Below are 20,324 nucleotides of genomic sequence, written 5' to 3'. Positions count from 1 at the left end.
AACGCCAGAAATATACGCAGAGATCCCTTAGGATGCTTAAAAAAAAGCTTTTTTAAAAAAAAAAAAAAAAAAAAAAAACTAAGAAAAAAAACTATATTAAAAGATATTTTTAAATATTTCTTTTTTTTAAAGATTTTTTTCTTAATTTTTTGTAAACTAGTTACAATCAAATATACATTTAAAAGTTTAGAGTACATAAAATTGTTTCTTCCTGGAGTTAAAAAAACAAATGTATAGAAACTGTACTGATAAGTACCTAGCTATAGGTATATTATAGGTATATGTATAGTATCTAGCTTCAGGAACTCTAGTCTCAATGAACTAAATTTTAGTTCTGCCCAGTAACGGCTGCTCCATTACAGCTTTAAAGATCCATGGTCAAAGCAGGGCATGCAAGTTCTGGATGCAGAATTTTTTTCCCTAATCTTTGACAGCATCTGACATACACCAAGGATAAGTTATAACTCTATTACATACCTAAAATAAGATGCAGAAAGCCTACTCAAGTAAATATGCCCATGTTGTCTTTCAGGGTGTTCAGGGTCCTGTGGGGCCACCAGGACTGAGAGGTGCACCAGGAGAAGGACTTATGGGACCCAAGGTAAGAGAAACAATTGGAATTTAAATATGATGGTAGGATCTCAGGCATATGTTCTTTGGCCCTTGTGGGAGAAGCTCAGACATTTGCATTATGGCACTGTAGGGCCATCTCAGACACATATACTTTGACTGGGTGGGGGAGCTCAGACTCGTTACTTTGACATGGGTGGGAGGGGTTCAAACGTATGTTCTTTTGTCATACTTGGAAGATTTCAGACATATGTACCCATGGGACCCAAGGTAAGAGAAACAGTAAAAACACTGTCTGACTGATGTATTCAGGGCTCATAAATAAACAGGTTATGTGTACTTTTACCCAGGTGGGAGGATCTCAAAAATGTGTACTTTAGCCCTCGATGGAGAATCTCAAACATTTGGAATTTAAATATGGTGGCACGATCTCAGGCATATGTTCTTTGGCCCTTGTGGGAAAAGCTCAGACATTTGCATTATGGCACTGTAGGGGATTCAAACATATGTTCTTTAGTTGTATTTGGAAGATCTTTAGTCGTGTTGGGAAACATGTATCTGGCAATGGTGGGAGGATCTTAGACATACAGTATGTATTGTGACCCTGGTGGAGGGGGTGGAAAATCTCAAACACATGTACTTAGGCCCTGGTGAGGAGAGCTCGAACATAGTGGGGAGTGCAAAATATGGCTTACTTCTGCATAGAAACCAATCAGCTTCTAACCTCAGCTTGTTGAGTTAAGCTTTGGTAATAAAACTTGGAAGCTGATTGGTTTCTATGCAGAAGTGAGTCTGATTTTGCCCTCTCCAGCTTTAGTAAATAATCCCAACAGTATATATTTTGGCACTCTTGGGATGAGGCCAGAAATACTACTTTGGTCAAGGTTGGAGGGGCTAGGACACATATACAATAATTGGAAAAGCTCTATATATGCACTGTAAGTTCACCCTGGTGGGAGAAGCTCTGAATATTTGTCCCACAAGTCGCTCTTTATTTTTTTTTAGGGAGATCAAGGTTTACCAGGAGAATCTGGAGTACCTGGAGAGAGAGGCGTTGGAGAAACTGGGGCAAAGGTACTTTAAATTTAAAGTCTATACTAGTCTGATTATATATACCTACGCAAAGGTGAAATAACAACTTGAGGTTTGTTTACCATAAAGTTTATTATTATGTTTGTCAACTGATGAGACAAGTAAAAAAAAAAAAAAAACTGCATCAATGCTTTAGAAGGAAGACAAAAGAGGAGTGATTAGGCAAAGTAACAGGTTTGCTAGAGGGCAGGCCCACAAGAAATGTATATGAACCTTCCCTATACTCACATATTATTTCTGGGCCTTGGTAAAAACTTGATCCTTCTTAGGCCGGCCATAGACGGTTCAAACCCTGTGTGGGCAGGCTGCATGTACCGACTTGGTCGATCATCTTGGGTACAACCAGCCTGCCGGATTCACTTCCGATTATCGCTAGCGGCTGCTATAATCACTATTTTCTCCCCGCGCAGATGGCTTCCCACAATTGCTTGGCAGGAGGAATTACCCTGTTAGCACTGTCTGTGTTGATGGGGGTATCGTGTTAGAACTGTGCACCTTTTATGACCTGTCTTAGTATAGAAGAAGCATGTGGCACTCCTTCCTCCTTTACAGATTGTGTGGGTGGACAGTTGCCATGCCTAAGGGCTGGGGGGATCAGGAGATGCATAGCCCCAAGAAAGTTTTGAATTTTACACATTTTGGGGGCTGAAGCAGCAGGTCAGGTTTGTAAAATCTTCTACCAAGCAATCCTATTACTTTGCTTAGGCCTTTGGGGTTGATTTACTAAAGGCAAATAGCTGCACTTGCAGAGTTCAACTGCACTTGCAAAAGTGCACAGTCTATTTGCCTTTAGTAAATCAACCCACTTTTCTTATAAGGTACATTTTTGATTGTAGGTGTCCAATCACATAGCAAGGTTGTTGATTGCTCAAGTGCAATCCAACTGTCCTGCTGCACCTGTTGCATCAGAGGGTTCCACAATATGAACACTAAGAATAGATGGTCATTCATAGTTATTCAACAGATACAGACAGTCTAAGTGTTCATTCACATGTGCATTGGTCTCTAAAGAGTGATCCGTTTTCAGATTGCTCTTCAGAGAGCATTTGACAGGCAGTCAGAAGGCATTGTCTCACCTCCTCACTGTTTGCTTTAATCCCTTAGACACTAAAAGTGACAGGGAGGATAATTCCGACCACGGCCACAAAGAGGAGCATTGCACCCATAACATGTGTACACTACTGGCCACTGCCTCTGCAGCAAAAGGGGATAGTGTTTTAGTGGGCTGTAAAACCATGGCTCAACCACTGAGTTTTACTACCCCCCAAACCTCACATGTGAACAAGCTCACCACACATTACAATCTGATTGCACATTCTACTCTAGATCTATCAGCCATGACTGGATACAGATTAATTGGATAGATTAGATGGGCCCTCATATTACATAGGTTTGGTAGATCTAAACCTAGTTGTACAGAGATTGTATGTTCAGATAATAACATGTATGGTGAGCTTTAGGGACCAAAAAAGCTCAAGACCTATCCATGCGACACTGCCCTGAGAGAAGTCAACCTATAGGTAGTTGAGATCTTTAATCTTATGTCTGTGAACAGCTTTAGATGCAATAATTAGTTAATTTACAGGCTCTTAAAAAATTAAAAATTTTTTGCAACTTAATTCAGAAATATTATTAACTGCAATAATGTTGTATGCACAATTTGGGAAAAGATAAAAACATACTGTATGCCATGCAAAAGATTTACTCTAAACACCCTAAAATTATTCTGTGAATTTCAGGGTGAGCCAGGATCTTCAGGATTGGCTGGTTTGCCTGGTTTACCAGGTGAAGACGGTGCACCAGGACAAAAGGTAATAAATATACTGCACCTTGTTATAGTTATATTGTCACCAATGCCCTCTTTATTTCAATTGTGCCATTCATTTTGAAACTTATTAAAGCAACCCTGTCACATACACCATGTTTTTTTTTTTAAATAAGGTCATACATATAAAGAAGAGACTGAATTCTTCTCTTTTGCCACCTACACGGCTAAATGTTACTCTTATCAGAACTGTTCCCTTAAAGTCTAGGAAATCAAAACTCCTAGAGTGTCAGTCTGTGTGGTCCCCTGCAGCATAAGACAGTGAGGTTGGTTTACTAAAACTGGAGAGTGCAAAATCCGGTGCAGCTGTGCATGGTAGCCAATCAGCTTCTACCTTCAGCTTATTCAATTAAGCTTTGACAAGAAAACCTGGAAGCTGATTGGTTTATATGCAGCACTGCACCAGATTTTGCACTCTCCGGTTTTAGTAAATCAACCCCAATGAATTAATAAAGCTTGTAATTTATAACAATTTACCTCCACTTGCATACCTGCTAATATACAATATAAAATAAAACACACAATACCTTGTTTGTCCTTCGCAAAACTTCTGTAATACAGTATACTCAAACATTGCAGGCTTCAGCTTAGTTAAAGCAGACCTTTACTCAAAAGTAAAACTGCTACTCATCCTTCTCCTCCCCCTTCTTCAACAGATTTGCTGTGGGTTTTTTTTAATTTAAGAGTGTGTACTTTTTCGAAGGGTATCTGCTACTTCCTCTATCCTCACCTAGATGAGTATGATGTCAGTTTAGCCCTCCCTTCTCCCACCCACAGCCTCCTGGAAGATGCCACTTGTCCCAGGAGACTGCAGGACCTCATGCACCATGCACACGTTTTTACAGCTCCTGTTTTTGGCTTCAGGCGGTTTTCTCTGCAGCCAGTAAATTTCCCAGCATGTTATCCTATGTGTCCATGCACACATAGGCTGATATCAGTGTTTTTCGGCAGGGTGTTTTCTGGCTGGAAAAAAACCCCAGAACTAGTGGTTATTAAGAGGAGTTTTTAGAGCTATAAAAACGTTCTAATTCTGACAGAAGTTAAAAAATGCTGAAAAACACATTTATCAGCGTTTTTAAGCCATAAGCTTTTGTGGGAGTATAGTTTTGCTAAAAACGCTACAGCTAAAAAACATTGAAAAACGCTACTGCAAAAATGCTGCAAAACTTCTACAGCTACAGCTTTCTACAGCTAATGCTACTGGTGTTTTTATAACATCCAGTGTGCATGAGTGTATAGCACTGCACGACCTCCACATTCACAGAAGGGAGCAGGCTATGAGTATCAGGAAGTCATGGTGACACCGAGGACCTGAAACCCCGCAAAGAATTGGCTCTGGAGAAGACAACTATGGACTCCACAGGCTGGTAAGTACCCACTTGTTATAAGTCAGCAGCTGCAGTATTTATAGCTGCTAGATTTTTTACTTTTAGAAACAGGAGTGAAGTTGCACTTTAGGTCATGTGATTGGGAACCCAACCAATTTCTTTAGCGATAAATTTTATTTATATGTATCTTTTTTCATGGTAAGGTTTCAGTTTTAGTTGGTAAATACAAACTGAAGTCACAAGGATCATAAAGCCTTATTTGTCCATTTATAGTGTTGCTTTTTATTCTGAAATAGGTGCTAGTAATGTATTTATTTAATTTTATGTTGTTTTTTCTGTAGTATTGTGACCATTTTAAACGTGATGGGTAAATAGAGGTACGTTTAAAATGGTCACAATACTACAGAATAAACAACATACAATTAAATAAATAAATTACTAGCACCTATTTCAGAATAAAAAACAACACTATAAATGGACAATATAGACTATCTATATTAAAAATATCTAAAGCTGGGATGAGTGAAGGATTGACCAATGTCTTACCCAAAGGGCCTCCAATTGACGGGAGAAAGAGGAAGCAAAGAGGCCAATTCTGCAGTGTTTGCATCTACTGTGTTAAAGCAGTTTTGTGAATAAGCAATCGGGTACTGTGGGGCTTGTAAATTGTTAAGGCTCCGTTCACAACTCCGCTTTGCGAATTACTTGCGGAGTCAGCATAATTCCGCCCACGATTCGCAATAGCAGCAAATCGCGGGATGCCTGTGCGTTCCCGGTGCATTGCCCATTGGTTTTAATAGCACCCCAAGTGTGGCGTGATTTTCCCATGATTCGTCAGGCAACAATCACGGTAAAAATGCACAAACACAATCGTGGGACGCCCGTCACCCAAAAGAAATACAGCATCTTCTTTGGGTGACAGGCATGACATGAATGAATGTGTACAGAGTTACATTTGATCACAGTAAGCTTAAACATGCCAATACTTGTGGCGTTTATTGTTTTGAGGATAGAGAAAATCAGGATAATGATGTTAGTATTGATAATAGGCTAAATTCACTAATATGTATAAGTTATTATAGCATCACTACTTATTTTATCTTGTGATTTTTTTTTCTCCTAAAACATAAATGCCAGCAAGAAGTGTAATCTTTATTTCTTTAGGTGAAATGAACTTTGAACTGTTAAAATCCCTATTTTCTTAAATGTTTTTCTACCAAACATAAACCAACTCGCAGTGCTTGAGTTGTGTCTTTCCTCTTTGGACTTCCTTACTGAGGGTACTCTCATATTAGGTGGAGATTTCAATATTACTCTCGACCCACATAAGGATTCATCAATGGGTTCTTCGGTCCTATCTCAAAAATCCAGAACTAGACTTAAAGAACTTCTACATTCCTATCAATTGGTTGATATTTGGCGTATTCTCCACCCGCAAGAAAAGGATTGCACCTTTTTCTCCAAACCCCATGGATCATATTCAAGGATAGACTTTTTCCTTGTCTCCCATGCCACGATTCCAATAGTTTCCAGTGCCCACATTGGCAATATTGCACTGTCAGATCATGCCCCGATCTCATTGGAATTAGCTTTACAACACCGCATGCCCAGCTACACCACCTGGCGTCTTAATGAAACCCTTCTACAGGACCCTGACATTAAAACAGATGTCCTGAGAGAATTGCAACTCTTCTTCGAGACCAAGACTCAGTATCTAGCCCTCTTCTCCTTTGGTCGGCACGCAAAAGTGCTATATACAAGGAGTTCTCATTAAACATGGTCACAGAGTTAAACAAGACAAGGTGAAAACATTAACCAGTTTATTATCCAATTACATGACCTTGAAAAACACCATAAATCTCGTCCTGATCATCTTGCAGAAGCAGAGCTCAATTGGCTTTGGGAACAAATCAGAGACCTCTCGTTATTCCAGGCCAAAAATAGGCTTTTGAAGGCACGTAGAACATTCTACAAATTTGGAGAAAAGTGTAGCAGGTCTCTGGCGAACACTATACGAACCCGACGCAATTCATCCTACATTGCAGCTATATCTACTTCTTCGGGTACCAAAATTCATTTATCTCCAGAGATGGCTGAGACATTACATGATTTTTACTCTTCTCTTTATAACTTACATTCATCTCCCGCCACGGCTTGTATCCTGTAGAAGTCTGCGGCAATTGATGCATACATCCAGGCTGTGAAACTGCCCTCACTCACTGATGAGGAGGTTGAGCTGCTATCGGCACCTACCTCTGCAGAGGAATTCTCGGACACAATAGCTGGATCGACAGCAGGAAAAGCGCCGGGGCGAGATGGTTTCACAACCCCATACTACAAAGTCTTCTCTGTACAATTGGCACCCCATTTTTCCAAGGCTTTTAACGCCATCTTAGAGGGCCACGCCATGCCTCCAGACCTCCTAAGGGCAAGCATCTCGGTCATCCCAAAGCCAGACAAAATTCCACTCCTCTGTGCCAACTATAGGCCCATCTCCTTTTTAATTGCGACCTAAAATTGTTCACAAAAATTTTGGCAGAGAGAGGTTCTGTTCTCCAGCATATCATCCCCATTGATCAGGTCGGTTTTAGCCGCAACAGAGACACATTAGACAACACGATTAGAACTATTAATGTTATAGAGAGAGCCAAGCATCTTAACACACCATTCATTCTACTTTCAACTGACTCTGAAAAAGCATTTGACAGGGAGAACTGGACCTTTCTCCAGGCCACCTTACGACACATTGGGATGCCGATCTCGGTCCTATCTTGGATTTCTGCCCTGTACTCGATGCCCAAAGCCACAGTCAAAGTGAACGGAGTAGCCTCCAAATCCTTTAAGATTGGTAATGGAACAAGACAGGGCTGTCCCTTCTCTCCACTCCTATTCATTCTCTCATTGGAACCTCTGTTGCAGCACATTCGGAATAACCCAGACAGTAGTCGTCTTGAAACTAGTATGTACCATCACAAAGTCGCTGCTTATGCGGATGACTTGTTGTTCTATTTATCAAATCCACTTGTATCCTTACCAGTTCTCTTATCTGAAATCCGTACGTATGGAGAATTATCAGACTTTTAAGTTAATCTACAAAAATCAGAGGCTCTCAAAGTTAACCTCCCACCTCAATCCATTTCTCACTTCAGTGGTAATTTCCCTTTTCAATGGGCCCCACAAGCCATCCAGTACCTGAGCACTAGAATCCCTTCCAATCTTCAATTTATTTTCCAATATAATTTACAACCTTTATTGGCTACCCTCTCTGCAGATTTATAAAAATGGAAATCCTTGGCAGTCTCTTGGTTTGGCAGATGTAATGTTATAAAAATGAACGTCATGCTACGTCTCTAATATCTCCTGTAAGCTTTGCCGATCAAACTGCCAGAAGAGTTTTTTCGAAAGATCCGAGCAGCCGTCATCCAATATGTTTGGCAAGGTAAACCTTCCCGTCTCAAGCGGGCACTCTTGCAAAGATCTAAGCTCAGGGGTGGTGTCAGACTCCCAAACCCAGCCTTTATTCTGTATGGCGGTCCATATGACCAGAGTGGTCGATTGGTGTAGACACGCCTCTTACAAACTTTGGGTGTCTTTGGAACAAGAATCGATGACTTCCTTGGACAGGAGTCCACCACGTTGAGTAGCGCCTCCCCATTGATTGAATCTTCCTTGATAGAACTTTCTAGATATTACAAACTGGCAGCAACTTCCAGCTTCCCCTCGCCAGTGACTCCCATCATTGGTCACCCAGACTTCGCTCTGGGCCTGACTGATAGAGCCTTTCAACTCCAACATGATCTGAACCTAATCAGAGCTTCATCCTTCCTTGGCCCATTTGGTTGGATCCGCCCATCGTAACTGTTTGGTTCTTTCAACTGTTCAGCTCTGGGCAAGTGGAAAATGTTACAACTAACCTACTTCCTTCGATCCCTTTCCAATCATTCCAGGTTTTGAAGGCAACCTACTTCATTTGAAGACCTTTGTTTGGGAGAAGGGCCTATTCGGAAATCTCTCTCCATTTCATACTGTATTTTACTCGCAGTCATTTCTCACCAAGACCCACCATATTTGCTCATATGGAAAAGAGACCTAAACTTCACATTTTCAGAAGATCAAAAGAACTGAATATTATTTTTTGCTCCCAAATCTTCCCTCTGTAGCAAATATCAGAAGACCTCTTACAAAATCTTGATGCACTGGTACCGGACCCCTGCTGTATTGGTGTCCCTTTTCCCTGGACACAGCCCATTATGTTGGAGATGTGGCACCCAGAACCGCACAGTACTCTCTCTTTGACAACCCTGCTGTAGTGCTTCTTAATTTGACTCCTATGTCAAGTAAGAGATACCGTAAATCCTTGCTGAAGCATCTTTTGAATGCAGCTAGGGCATGTATTCCCAGTATGTGGAAACAACAAACCCCACCCCTTATAACACAGTGGTTTGCCAGGTTGAACGATATTCAACAGATAGAACACCTCAATGCGATCCTCAGGGATAAGACAGAGGAACACAATACGCGCTGGCTGTATTGGGACATGTTTCATTTTTCTGATGAATATTTAGCATTTTCTTAACTCTCTGAAGGTATTCAGTTCTGGAAGCTCTGTTCCTTTTGCTGTCAACCTCACAGAAGTTCCCTTACCTCCCCCCTTTTATTTATTTATCTATTTTTCTTTTTTCTTCTTCCCTGCCTCCTTTACTCATTTTTCCTTCTCTTCTTTCTTCCTCCCTCTTTAGACGCTTAATGTGTCCACCTTACTTCTTTTAAAAAAAAAAAAACACCCGAAAATGCCTTTCGGTATGCACCAATCACACGGGTACGCTGTTTATTTATTTATTTTTTTTTAAGAGGGTCATCGCTTGCCGTTACTTTACAACTGATGAGTGCCCATAGGTGATCTGATGCTCTCAGTATGTACATGGGAGCCATGTTCCTACAACTATTTACCTACACTTGGTTATGCCTTACTTAGTATTGAATATGACCCTGACTTGTTAGACACAATTTATCACAAAATTGACATAACGTATATAGTTTGATTAATGACAACTAATGTTATGTCCACTTCCATCTGGTCACTGCTAACATTCTTTGTCAGGACTGTGCTGTCATGCCATACTACTGTGCCCTGTTGCATACCCTTAAATAAAGAATAAAAAAAATAATCCCTATTTTCTTCTAATGCTTTATTTTATCTTATTATTATCTTTATTTTATTTATTATTATTTTATTATTTAAGATAATTTAATCACCACCTCAGGTGGTTTCCTTCTCTCCTTCATAGACAGCTATTAAAATTCCCAGTTATCACCACCCTGAAGCTGGTGTTATTTTAATTGGCATAACCTATGTGGTAGTCTTTTTGTGAATGTAATTTTATATTGTGTAATTTCATAAGAGCTGACAAAAAAATAAACAGTGATTTAATAACACAGGAACACAGGTAGTGGTAAAATTTCTGACTTAATAAAGCTTGGTATGCATGTTCGTGTGATTGAGGTCTGAGAGTTATGAAGTAAATAAGGCATGAGGAAGTAACAGCAAAAACAAAAGGAAAATAGCTTTGTGAATTGAGACTATTGATAGTTATGGGGTTGGTGGGAATATTGATGTTTATTGATAGAGTTGTCAATGATTAAAGATATGGCATTATCGATGCCTAGGAGCACAGTGAAGTCTATTATTAGGAAGTAGAAGGTATTTGGTACAACACAGACCCTCCCTGCATCAGGACGTCGCTCTGGATGAAAGAGCCAGGAGGAAACTGATCAGAGAGGCTACCAAAAGGCCTACAGCAACTCTGAGGCAGTTGCAGGAATTCATGACAAAGAGTGGTCATTGTGTGCATGTGACAACAATATCACACATTCTCCACAAATGTGACTTGTATGGGGGGGGTTGCAAGAAAAAAAGCCACTCCTCAAGAAAGGCCACATGTAGTCATGACTGAGCTTTACCAAAATGCACCTTGAAGATTCTGAGGCCACATGGAAAAAGGTATTATGGTCAGATGAAACTAAAATGTAATTATTTGTCCTCAACACCAAATTATATGTCTGGTGGAAATATAATACAGCTCACCATCCAAATAACACCATTCCTACAGTAAAGCATGGAGGTTTCTCTGCAGCAAGGACTGGAGCACTTGTCAGGATCGAAGGAAAATGGATGGGGCAAAATATCATCAAAGTCTTGAGGAAAATCTGCTGCACTCTGCCAGAAAGTTGTCAATGGGAAGAAGGTTTACCTTCCAACATGACAATGACCCAAAGCACACAGCAAAAATGACCACACAGTGGTTGAAGGAGAAAAAGGTGAATGTCTTAGTATGACCTAGTGAAAGCCCAGACTTAAACCCCATTAAAAACCTGTGGAATGACTTGAAGACTGCAATCCACTAATGGTCGGTCCCCATCAGTTTTAAATGAGGTTGAGCAGTTCTGTAAAGAAGAGTGGGCAAATATTGCAAAGTCTAGATGTGCAAAGTTAGTAGAGACATATCCCAACAGACTAAAGGCTGTTAATAAGCAAAAGGTGGTTCAACAAAATACTGACACAGGGGGATGATTCTTTTTCCAACTCAGTAGGGTTGATTTACTAAAGTCAAATTGACTGTGCACTTTGCAAAGTGCAGTTGCACTCTGCAAGAGCAGTTGCTCCAGAGCTTAGTAAATGAGCAGAAGCTCAGCTGACTTCCATCATCCAATCACGTGCAAGCAAAAATGCTGTTTTTTTAATTTTCCTTGCATGTGATTGGGTATTCTTTGCAACGTGAAAGTTTACTTCATTTACTAAGCTCTGGAGCAACTGCTCTTGCAGAGTGCAACTGCACTTTGCAAAGTGCACAGTCAATTTGTCTTTAGTAAATCAACCCCAGTGATTCTAAATTGAATTTTTTTTCCTGACATGGTGTTATATCTTTCACTTGGATGTTATAAGTTGCACTCAGTAAATGCAGCTGGATAAAACAAAAAACTGTGTCTACCTTCATTTCAGTCTGCATTCAGGGTGATTCTTTTCTATACCCACTGTACAGTAAATGATCATTTTTTAATTATAATGGTGACAGAGATGATGATGACAGTAAAGCATGATGTCAAAAGAGAAGATAAAGATAATGATTGCAATGAAAGATGACACTGAAGATTATAATGACCATGAATGCTTAACATTTATTTAAAGAAGAGACATGGATGAAGAATGATGATGATGATTAAAAAGATGAAAATTATGACAGTCATCCATGAAATAGATTGTATGATGGTACCTTCAGAATCCCTGCCAGGACTTTCAGTGGTACTTATAGAATCCCTGACAGGAATTCAAATGGTACCCACAAAATCCCTGCCACAATCCCAATGGTACTCACAGAATACCTGCCAGGACTTCCAGAGTTCCCAGTAATAACACTGGACTTCTGAACAGAAGGGTATTTAGGCTGCAGGCTTTCACTTGGTCAGTGCTGGGCCTTATTGCCAGTTACCTATGCTCTAAAAAAGCTATAATATATGCCTATATGCCTTCTAGTTAGCAGTTGCTTTCCCACCCAGCCCAGGGTGATCTGACTTGTCTCTTAACTGCAGCCTTGGGAACAGCCTCTGCACCATAGCCTCTGCGTTCCAGCCACCCCCCTGGCAGGGTGATCCTAAGGGCCATGATCTTGTGTCACTTTGCAACAAAATAAACTGGAACCACTAGAGTCTCCACCATCTGGAGCTCTGATGAAGACTATCTGCCGCTTCGAATGAGCCTGCATTACTTGCCAGGGGGCACCTTAACAAATTGACATGGCAGCGATGATGAGGAGGAAGGATGATGAACAAAAAGTCTTTGATAATGATGATTATGATGAGGAAAAACATGAAAAAGAAGATGATGAACAAGGTGACAAAGAGTTGATGAGAAAGAATGAAAGAGAAAACAGCAACAGGGGATAATCAAGGATTTTAAAATTTAAAGGGAAGATGTCAATGAAGAGATAAATGATGGTGATAATGATATAAATAAAATGATGTTGATTCTGCTGGTGATGATTAAAGACAATGAAAAGTGATGATATAATGATTTTAAAAATGACAATTGGGATAAATATTTTTTCTGACTGTGATGATGATATCAATGATTATGATGACATTCATGATGTTCGTATTAGTAAGTTTGGTGGAGACGAATTGTTCATAAAAGAATTACATCAATTCATATCTTGCATTTTAAATATCGCTAATGGGGGTAGATTATAAATCTATATCTAATCTGTTTTCTATTGTTTAAGATATACGTGGATTCTAAAGAAATAAAATATAAACCTAGCTATTATTTTTCTTTGTAATGTAGGGTGAACCAGGTCTTCCAGGTCTCAGGGGTCCTGATGGATCTCCTGGTGTTGGCATACAAGGTGAAAAGGTGAGTGCCAAGCAATTAAAAGCACATCCTGTACCACTTACTGAAACTTTTTAAATTTTTTTTTAATAAATGCCCTTTTCCTGAAACCTAAAACCAAAACATATAGCATTTATGGCTGCTGAACAAAGTATAGATTATCAATAAAATTGAAGTCTACAAAGTTTTATTTTTTACAGCTATTTTAAATATAATTTTCTGAATAGAAATGTATTCAGTTGAAGATCAGCACCGCATCCCGGGGTAGAAGTATACACAAAAAGGAGAAAAGTTGGGACTTTGAAAGTGCTAAAAACATCCCTTTGGAATAACTAGTCATACACCACATAATAAAAAAACATTATTTTAATAGATTGGTTAAAAATATGTGTCATAAGACATAAGATACTACACTAAAAACATAATGTACCAGCATCATACTACTAGACCCCATACATTCTACTTTGTCTCCAATAGGTAATATCCCCTCTAATAACTGATCAGATATAGCATAGATATCAGGAAATACATCAGTCGAGGGAAATTGAGGCCAAGGAGACAACCACAACCCAATGAGTTTAGCTTTGTTGGCTTCTTCAGGGGTTTTAATGGAGGGCAGATGGGTAAGTAGAGATGCTGTAAGACAAATAAACATACATAATATACATTCATAAATAAATCCAAATGTACACATTCATTTATTAGTGATATTGGTATATGTATGAATTAAACACTTGCATTCAATATATACTGATTGGGGGGGACCTAATAAGGGCAAAAACACACTTCAACCAAAGCACTTAAATATGAATCAGGTGTGTATCCAACATGAACCCGTTTGATGTTGGATAGACACCTGATTCACGTTTATGTGCTTTGGTGGAAGTGTGTTTATGCTCTTATTGGGTCCCCCAGAATCAGTATATATTGAATGTAAGTGTTTAAGTCATACATGTACCAGTATCACTAATAAATTAACGTGTATATTTGGATTTATTTATGAATGTATATTATGTATGTTTATTTGGCTTACAGCATCTCTTACCCATCGGCCCTCCATTAAAACCCCCTGAAGAAGCCGACAAGGCGAAACTCATTGGGTTGTGGTTGTCTCCTTGGCCTCAATTTCCCTCGACTGATGTATTTCCTGTTATCTATGCTATATCTGATCAGTTATTAGAGGGGATAGTAGTATGATGCTGGTACATTATTTTTTTAGTGTAGTGTCTTATGTCTTATGAGACACATTTTTAACCAATCTATTAAAATAATGTTTTATTATTATATGGTGTACGACTAGTTATTTCAAAGGGAGGTTTTCAGCACTTTCAAAGTCCAAACTTATCTCCTTTTTGTGTATAGCGTTTTTAAGTATGCATGCATATCTTCTTTTAGATTTGACTATATAACTATCCAGAAATAAATAAACTTTCCTGCAAAAGAAAATTCTTAATACTTACCTCTCTGCAATGTGCTGGTCCAGACCTTCACTGACTTTAAGGCTGCATTCACACCTGAGCGTTTCAAAGTCTGGTGTTTTTACTGTGATTTTGCAGCAATTTTGTACAGGTCACCAATGTAAAAAGCAGAAAAACACCTGTAATCTGCCCCAAAGAAGCTCATGTTCTTTTTTGAGCTTAAGCCCTGGTTCACATTGGTACGATTTGACATACGATTTGACATGTAGCGCCGCACCAATTTCAAAAAGTAGTTCCTGTAATACTTTTTGTGATTTCGGGCTGCGATTTACATTGACATCTGTGCAGAAACCTGCACAGATGCCTCTGAAATTGCGGCCAAAATGGGGACTGACATGCGGGAGTGAAATTGTGCGAGTTCAGCTGAACTCACACGGCTTCATTCCCGCAGCTCAGTATGAAAGTGGTCTAAAGCATTTTTCAGGTGTTTTGCTTCAGGTGACAAAACGCTCAGATGTGAACAGGTGCCATTGAAATGAATGGGATTTTGCTTGTTGGGCATTTTTTCAGGCGTTTTTTCGGGCGTTTTACGAGCGTTTATGAGCTGAAAACGATCAGGTGTGAATGCAGCCTGAGAGCTCTAGCAGCTCAAAATTTACAGCATCCAGCATATTACTAAATTTGCTGGATGCCTGGTTCCCCGCTGTGCACTGGACATAGTAGTGAAATAGGGGCTGGCAGATAGAACTGCAGAGCACAGCAGGGAAGGCAGGTATCTGACACACCCAAAATTGTTGGATGCCCAGCGAAGATCTGAGTCAGCATCCAAGTGAAAGTTTAATATTAAGCATCCTTTTTCTTTGCAGTAAATTTTAAAGATAAAAAATTAAAAATCTGGATGGAGTCACCATAATATTTATGATAAGCAGTGTTATACAGGCATACCCCACTTTTAAGTACGCAATAAGGTTTATTTACTAAAGCTGAAAAGTGCAAAATCAGGCTCACTTCTGCAAAAAACCAATGAGCTTCCAGGTCTTATTACCAAAGCTTAATTGAACAATCTGGGGTTAAAAGCTCATTGATTTCTATGCAGAAGGGAGCCTGATGTTGCACTTTCCAGCTTTAGTAAATAAACTCCATTGTGTACTTAAAAGTGGGGTATGCCTGTAAATACTTAACTGTATTTGGCTAATATCCATACTACTGTAGGCTATTTTTATATTATCAGATTTATATTCAATACTTATTAGATATTGTTACATAGAGTAGTGGGATACTTAATTAAAGTAATTTTGAAAAGTTATTTTGTTTTTGCTAACAATCATTGTTCTGTTAGGGTGACCAAGGGCAGCGTGGAATTCGCGGATTAACAGGACCACCAGGACCTGCAGGACCATCTGGACCAAAAGTGAGTATTCATTGTTGTTTCCACTGATATTCATCTCACTGAAAACAAAGTGACCCATATTAATAGCACTTATTTTGTAGGTACAGGCAAGATTGGTATGCCAAAACTTGTATCTGAAATCAGTGTTTTGTATCCCCAAATAATATGACCCAACACTCCATTTTAGAAATCAATGAACTGAATATTTCTAATATCATATAAAAAAAATGTTTATCTTTGTGTCATATTTTTAGGGTGAACCTGGAGCTGTAGGACGTCTTGGATTGCCAGGTCCTCCTGGTCGAGCGATTGTGGGCCCGAAGGTAGTAATTGCTCTTAATTAATTGAGATTAGTTGAGGGCAGGGACTGATGTGAATGTACAATATATATTGTACATATATAGTGCTATATAAGTACCTGTAATTATAAAAAATGCATTACTTTAAATTCTGCATATTGCAAATATTTTATAATCAGGATTGGTAGCACTCATAACATTTGTAAATATCCACATGAACCTCAGCTTACTTATCCACATACTATTTATTGTGTGGTTTTTACAATCTTTCAGACATATTAATACACAAAGATTCATCTGTAGCTCCCAATTGGGCTAATAAATTGTAAAAAAAACAATCACTGAATAGCATGTAGATATTTCAGGAGAATCTGTAAATATTTGCTTCTAGTGCCTACAAAAGGTAAAATCAGTATTAGACAACCTTTGTAATGGCAAACTGTGACTCACTAAATCTTTTTTCAATATTCAAGGGAGACATTGGACTACCTGGTCCACAAGGATTGATTGGAGAACCAGGAATTGGCATTGCTGGTCCAAAGGTAAAGTGACAATAAATATTCCAAACATCCCAATAAGTAACAATCCTAATATACCCCAGGATTACGTTTTTACATACTGTGCACTATTATGTAATGTTGATCCAGTTAGTTATATGTACTTTTACATTTATTGAGGTGTACACCATGTTTGATTTTACTTCTTGAGTAGTTTTGTACCTTATTTATGAATTGTCCCCAGATTAGCAATTCAAGATACTACTTCTCAGTTCTAATATAAGATATAGGACCATAGATTCAATGACATTTGAAGGCTCCCTGAATCTATGGATCTATACAGTATGATATAGTTTTGTTAGACCTTTAGTAGAAATGATGGTTTAAAACAGGCCACAATGCATGAATAGACAAATACTAACTTACAGTGAAACGAAACACACACTGTTTAATTTACATTGTCCCTTCCACTTCTGTATATGGATGATGGCACTGTGATTATTTTAATTAAAAAAAAACATCTAAGTACTTTTTTCCTAATCAATATAGTCCTCTGCTGCTGGTTTTAAATTGTCATAAAATATATATTTGAAATCAAATCTTTATTATTTTTTTGGCAATAACGTGGTGTGGGTGGAATCACGCCCCTCCAGCCTGTGTATTAGAATAATAGGGAGGTGAAGCCTCCATCAATCTACATGTAATACCCCGCCCCCATTGTGTTTAGCTGGTTAGTGGGCATGGAGGAGGGGGGAGGGAGTGGGCTGTTATTTACCACTGCGTATATGCCCACACGTGTGACTCTTTAGTCACATGGGCCACTCAGATGTGATAGGGAGGAAATGCTCAGCATAGAAACTCTCTGAAAACTGAGCATGTGCAGAGCTGCCAACACTACTCTGCAAAATTCTTGGCTGAATTAGAGACTTGGACAGAAGGTGGAGATAGAGAACAGTAGGATCAACCAGGTTTTTTTGCAGATTACAGAAAATGAACCTCATAGTAAATGAGTGAGTATGAAAAGCATGTAATACAGCATTTATTGATTTTTTTTTAGTATGTGGGTTTAGTGTCACTTATATTTTAAAGAGAAGCTCCAGTCATATATCTGAAAATTAAAAGTCAGCAGCTACATAAACTGTAGCTGCTGACTTTTAATAAACAGACACTCACCTGTCCCAGAATCCAGTGTTGTGCCCACCAGAGCCAGTTTTTTCCACCAGACTTCGGTCCCTGAGGCCACTTTTTGAATGGCCCTCAGGCTCCTGGGACCTGTAATGTGTTCCAGAAGACTGGGGGGGGGGGGGGGGCGTGGGGGTTGTGGGGAACGTCTGCTCAGATCGCTTAGGTGATCAGAATGAAAGTGAGACATGTCAAAACCACCTCCACCCCCCCCCCCAAAAAAAGGGGGATGAGGTGGGGAGGAGGAGGAAATTCCCTTTTTGGGTGAAGTTCTGCTTTAAAGGGGTTGTTGAGGCCGATATTAACCCCCCTAGCGGTATTCCCGAGTCTGGCTCGGGGTGGATTTTCAATACCAAAAGCGGTATCCCCGAGCCAGACTCGGGATCGCATCGCAGGATCCAGGAAGAGTTTACTTACCTTGTCCCCTGGTTCCTGCGATGTCTCCCTGCTGTGATCTGCGAGCCACTGTGTCTCGCTCGATTCACAGTGCCGAGCTCCGTTCCCTGCGAGCGTTGCGATGCACGGGGACGGAGTTCGGCGGCAAATTCAAAAAGTGAAACACACAGTATAGATACAGTATACTGTAATCTTACAGATTACAGTACTGTATCAAATAATTACACATCCCCTTTGTCCCTAGTGGTCTGTCCAGTGTCCTGCATGCAGTTTTATATTATAAATACTGTTCTTTCTGCTTGGAAACTGGAGATTGTCCATAGCAACCAAAACTGTCCCTTTACATCAAAAGTGGCTTTAGAGCAGCTAGAAAACAGCGATAATAAATTAGAATCACTCGCAGAATTGAGTGATAGTGATTTGTGGGAAAATCCATCACCAAACACTAAAAGTAACGAAAGTGACAATTCTGCAACTGAGCAAATTTCAGTGTTTTTGATTTGATTACATTATTGAATATTTTTTATTATTATTATATTATTATTTGTTATAATTATTTATAGTTATTTATTATATTATAATTTTTTATTTCGTTTTTCAAAATTTATCAATACACGGGATATCTACTAGACTATGGTTTGGACAGAATTATTCCTAAGAATTACAGGCCTACAATATAAAACGCCAAATTTCTGTGCAAAATAATGGTACCCCTTTCAGCACCTAAAATCTGAAATAATCATACCGCCAGGGAGGTTAATTCCCCTCTGCAATAAGATATACTATACAGTTTTGGGGTTTTTTTTCAGCAGCTAAATACCTATTTCGCCAATGTGCCACCTGCTGCTCTCCCTCCACGATGTATGGACTACAGTGGGAGGGGCTGAGTTTCCATTCTGACATCAGCCGTGAGGTCACTTGACTGCACATAGGTGATGTGAACAAAGGCATTTAGCTGTGGAATTAAAAAAAAAACACACACACACACACTGTCTAGTACATATTCTTATTGCAGAGGGGCTGGCAGGAATTGGCAGCAACTTTTTACAGGCAAAATAGGAGGGGAGGGGCAGGGAGGAGAGGAGAGGAAAGGGGAAGGGCGGGGAGGAAAGGGGAGGGGCGGGGAGGAGAGGATGGGGAGGGGTGGGGAGGAGAGGGAAGTGGTGGGAAGAAGAGGAGAGGAAAGGGGAGGGGTGGAGAGGGGAGTAGAGGGGAGAGGTGGGGAGTAGAGGGGAGAGGTGGGGAGGAGAGGGGAGTCACGGAGTGGAGAGGGGAGAGGCAGGGAGTGGAGGAGATTTTGTTCTCACTGTTGACTATGCAACTGAAAGAGAGAGGGAGGGGGAGTAGGGAGATGCAGAGACGCACAGGGGAGAGCTGTTATGATGGAGGCACATGCTTTCATGGCTCAGCAGCCATGATAAATGTGGTCAGCTCACAGAAGGGAAGTCAGGACCAGACAGGACCAACCAGGTACTGTAGAAGATAGAAAGGGGCAATTGAAAAGGCAAAAGAACTATGCTACCTCTTGTACCTTAGAGGGACAGGAGCATGATTTTTTTTGGGGGGGGGTAACAATCACTTTAAGTTTCATTTTCTGATGTTTCTCAAATTTAATTTTTTTATGTTTTGTAAGTATTTAAAGAAAATCAACTTACATAATTGAACTGCTAGTAACCAAATTACAAGTGATTTCTGATAAAACTCCAAATAGCCAGTGTTATTTGCTGTTTATGTAATCAAGTATTTTTAGAGCAAACCTAGTATCAGTTATGTTTTTCCATGTCAAGTGCATGCACACTATAATGTGTAAGTGTAACATTTACAGGTATTTATTACTATACCTAGCAATGACTGCTTTTCATTCCAGAAGGACAGAACCATCTTTGTTTAGCCATCATCCAGGGTCAGCATAGCTTCCTGGACTGAGCTGCTGATTCAGAGATG

General features: G+C 39.6%; 1 protein-coding gene across 1 annotated transcript in view; it reads left to right on the top strand.

Moving 5' to 3' along the window:
- The window catches only part of COL28A1 (collagen type XXVIII alpha 1 chain), a 99,038-nt gene that overhangs the window by 51,359 nt on the left and 27,355 nt on the right, over positions 1 to 20,324 (top strand). Inside the window, exons 16-22 of the mRNA XM_073634008.1 lie at positions 533 to 601; positions 1,576 to 1,644; positions 3,402 to 3,473; positions 13,154 to 13,222; positions 15,956 to 16,027; positions 16,261 to 16,329; positions 16,779 to 16,847. Coding sequence (XP_073490109.1) covers positions 533 to 601; positions 1,576 to 1,644; positions 3,402 to 3,473; positions 13,154 to 13,222; positions 15,956 to 16,027; positions 16,261 to 16,329; positions 16,779 to 16,847 — 489 coding nt within the window. The remainder of the gene's footprint in view (positions 1 to 532; positions 602 to 1,575; positions 1,645 to 3,401; positions 3,474 to 13,153; positions 13,223 to 15,955; positions 16,028 to 16,260; positions 16,330 to 16,778; positions 16,848 to 20,324) is intronic.

This window comes from Aquarana catesbeiana, linkage group LG06, assembly GCF_042186555.1.
Source record: "Aquarana catesbeiana isolate 2022-GZ linkage group LG06, ASM4218655v1, whole genome shotgun sequence".
NCBI classification, from domain to species: Eukaryota; Metazoa; Chordata; class Amphibia; order Anura; family Ranidae; genus Aquarana; species Aquarana catesbeiana.
This window is presented reverse-complemented; position numbering and strand designations above follow the sequence as displayed.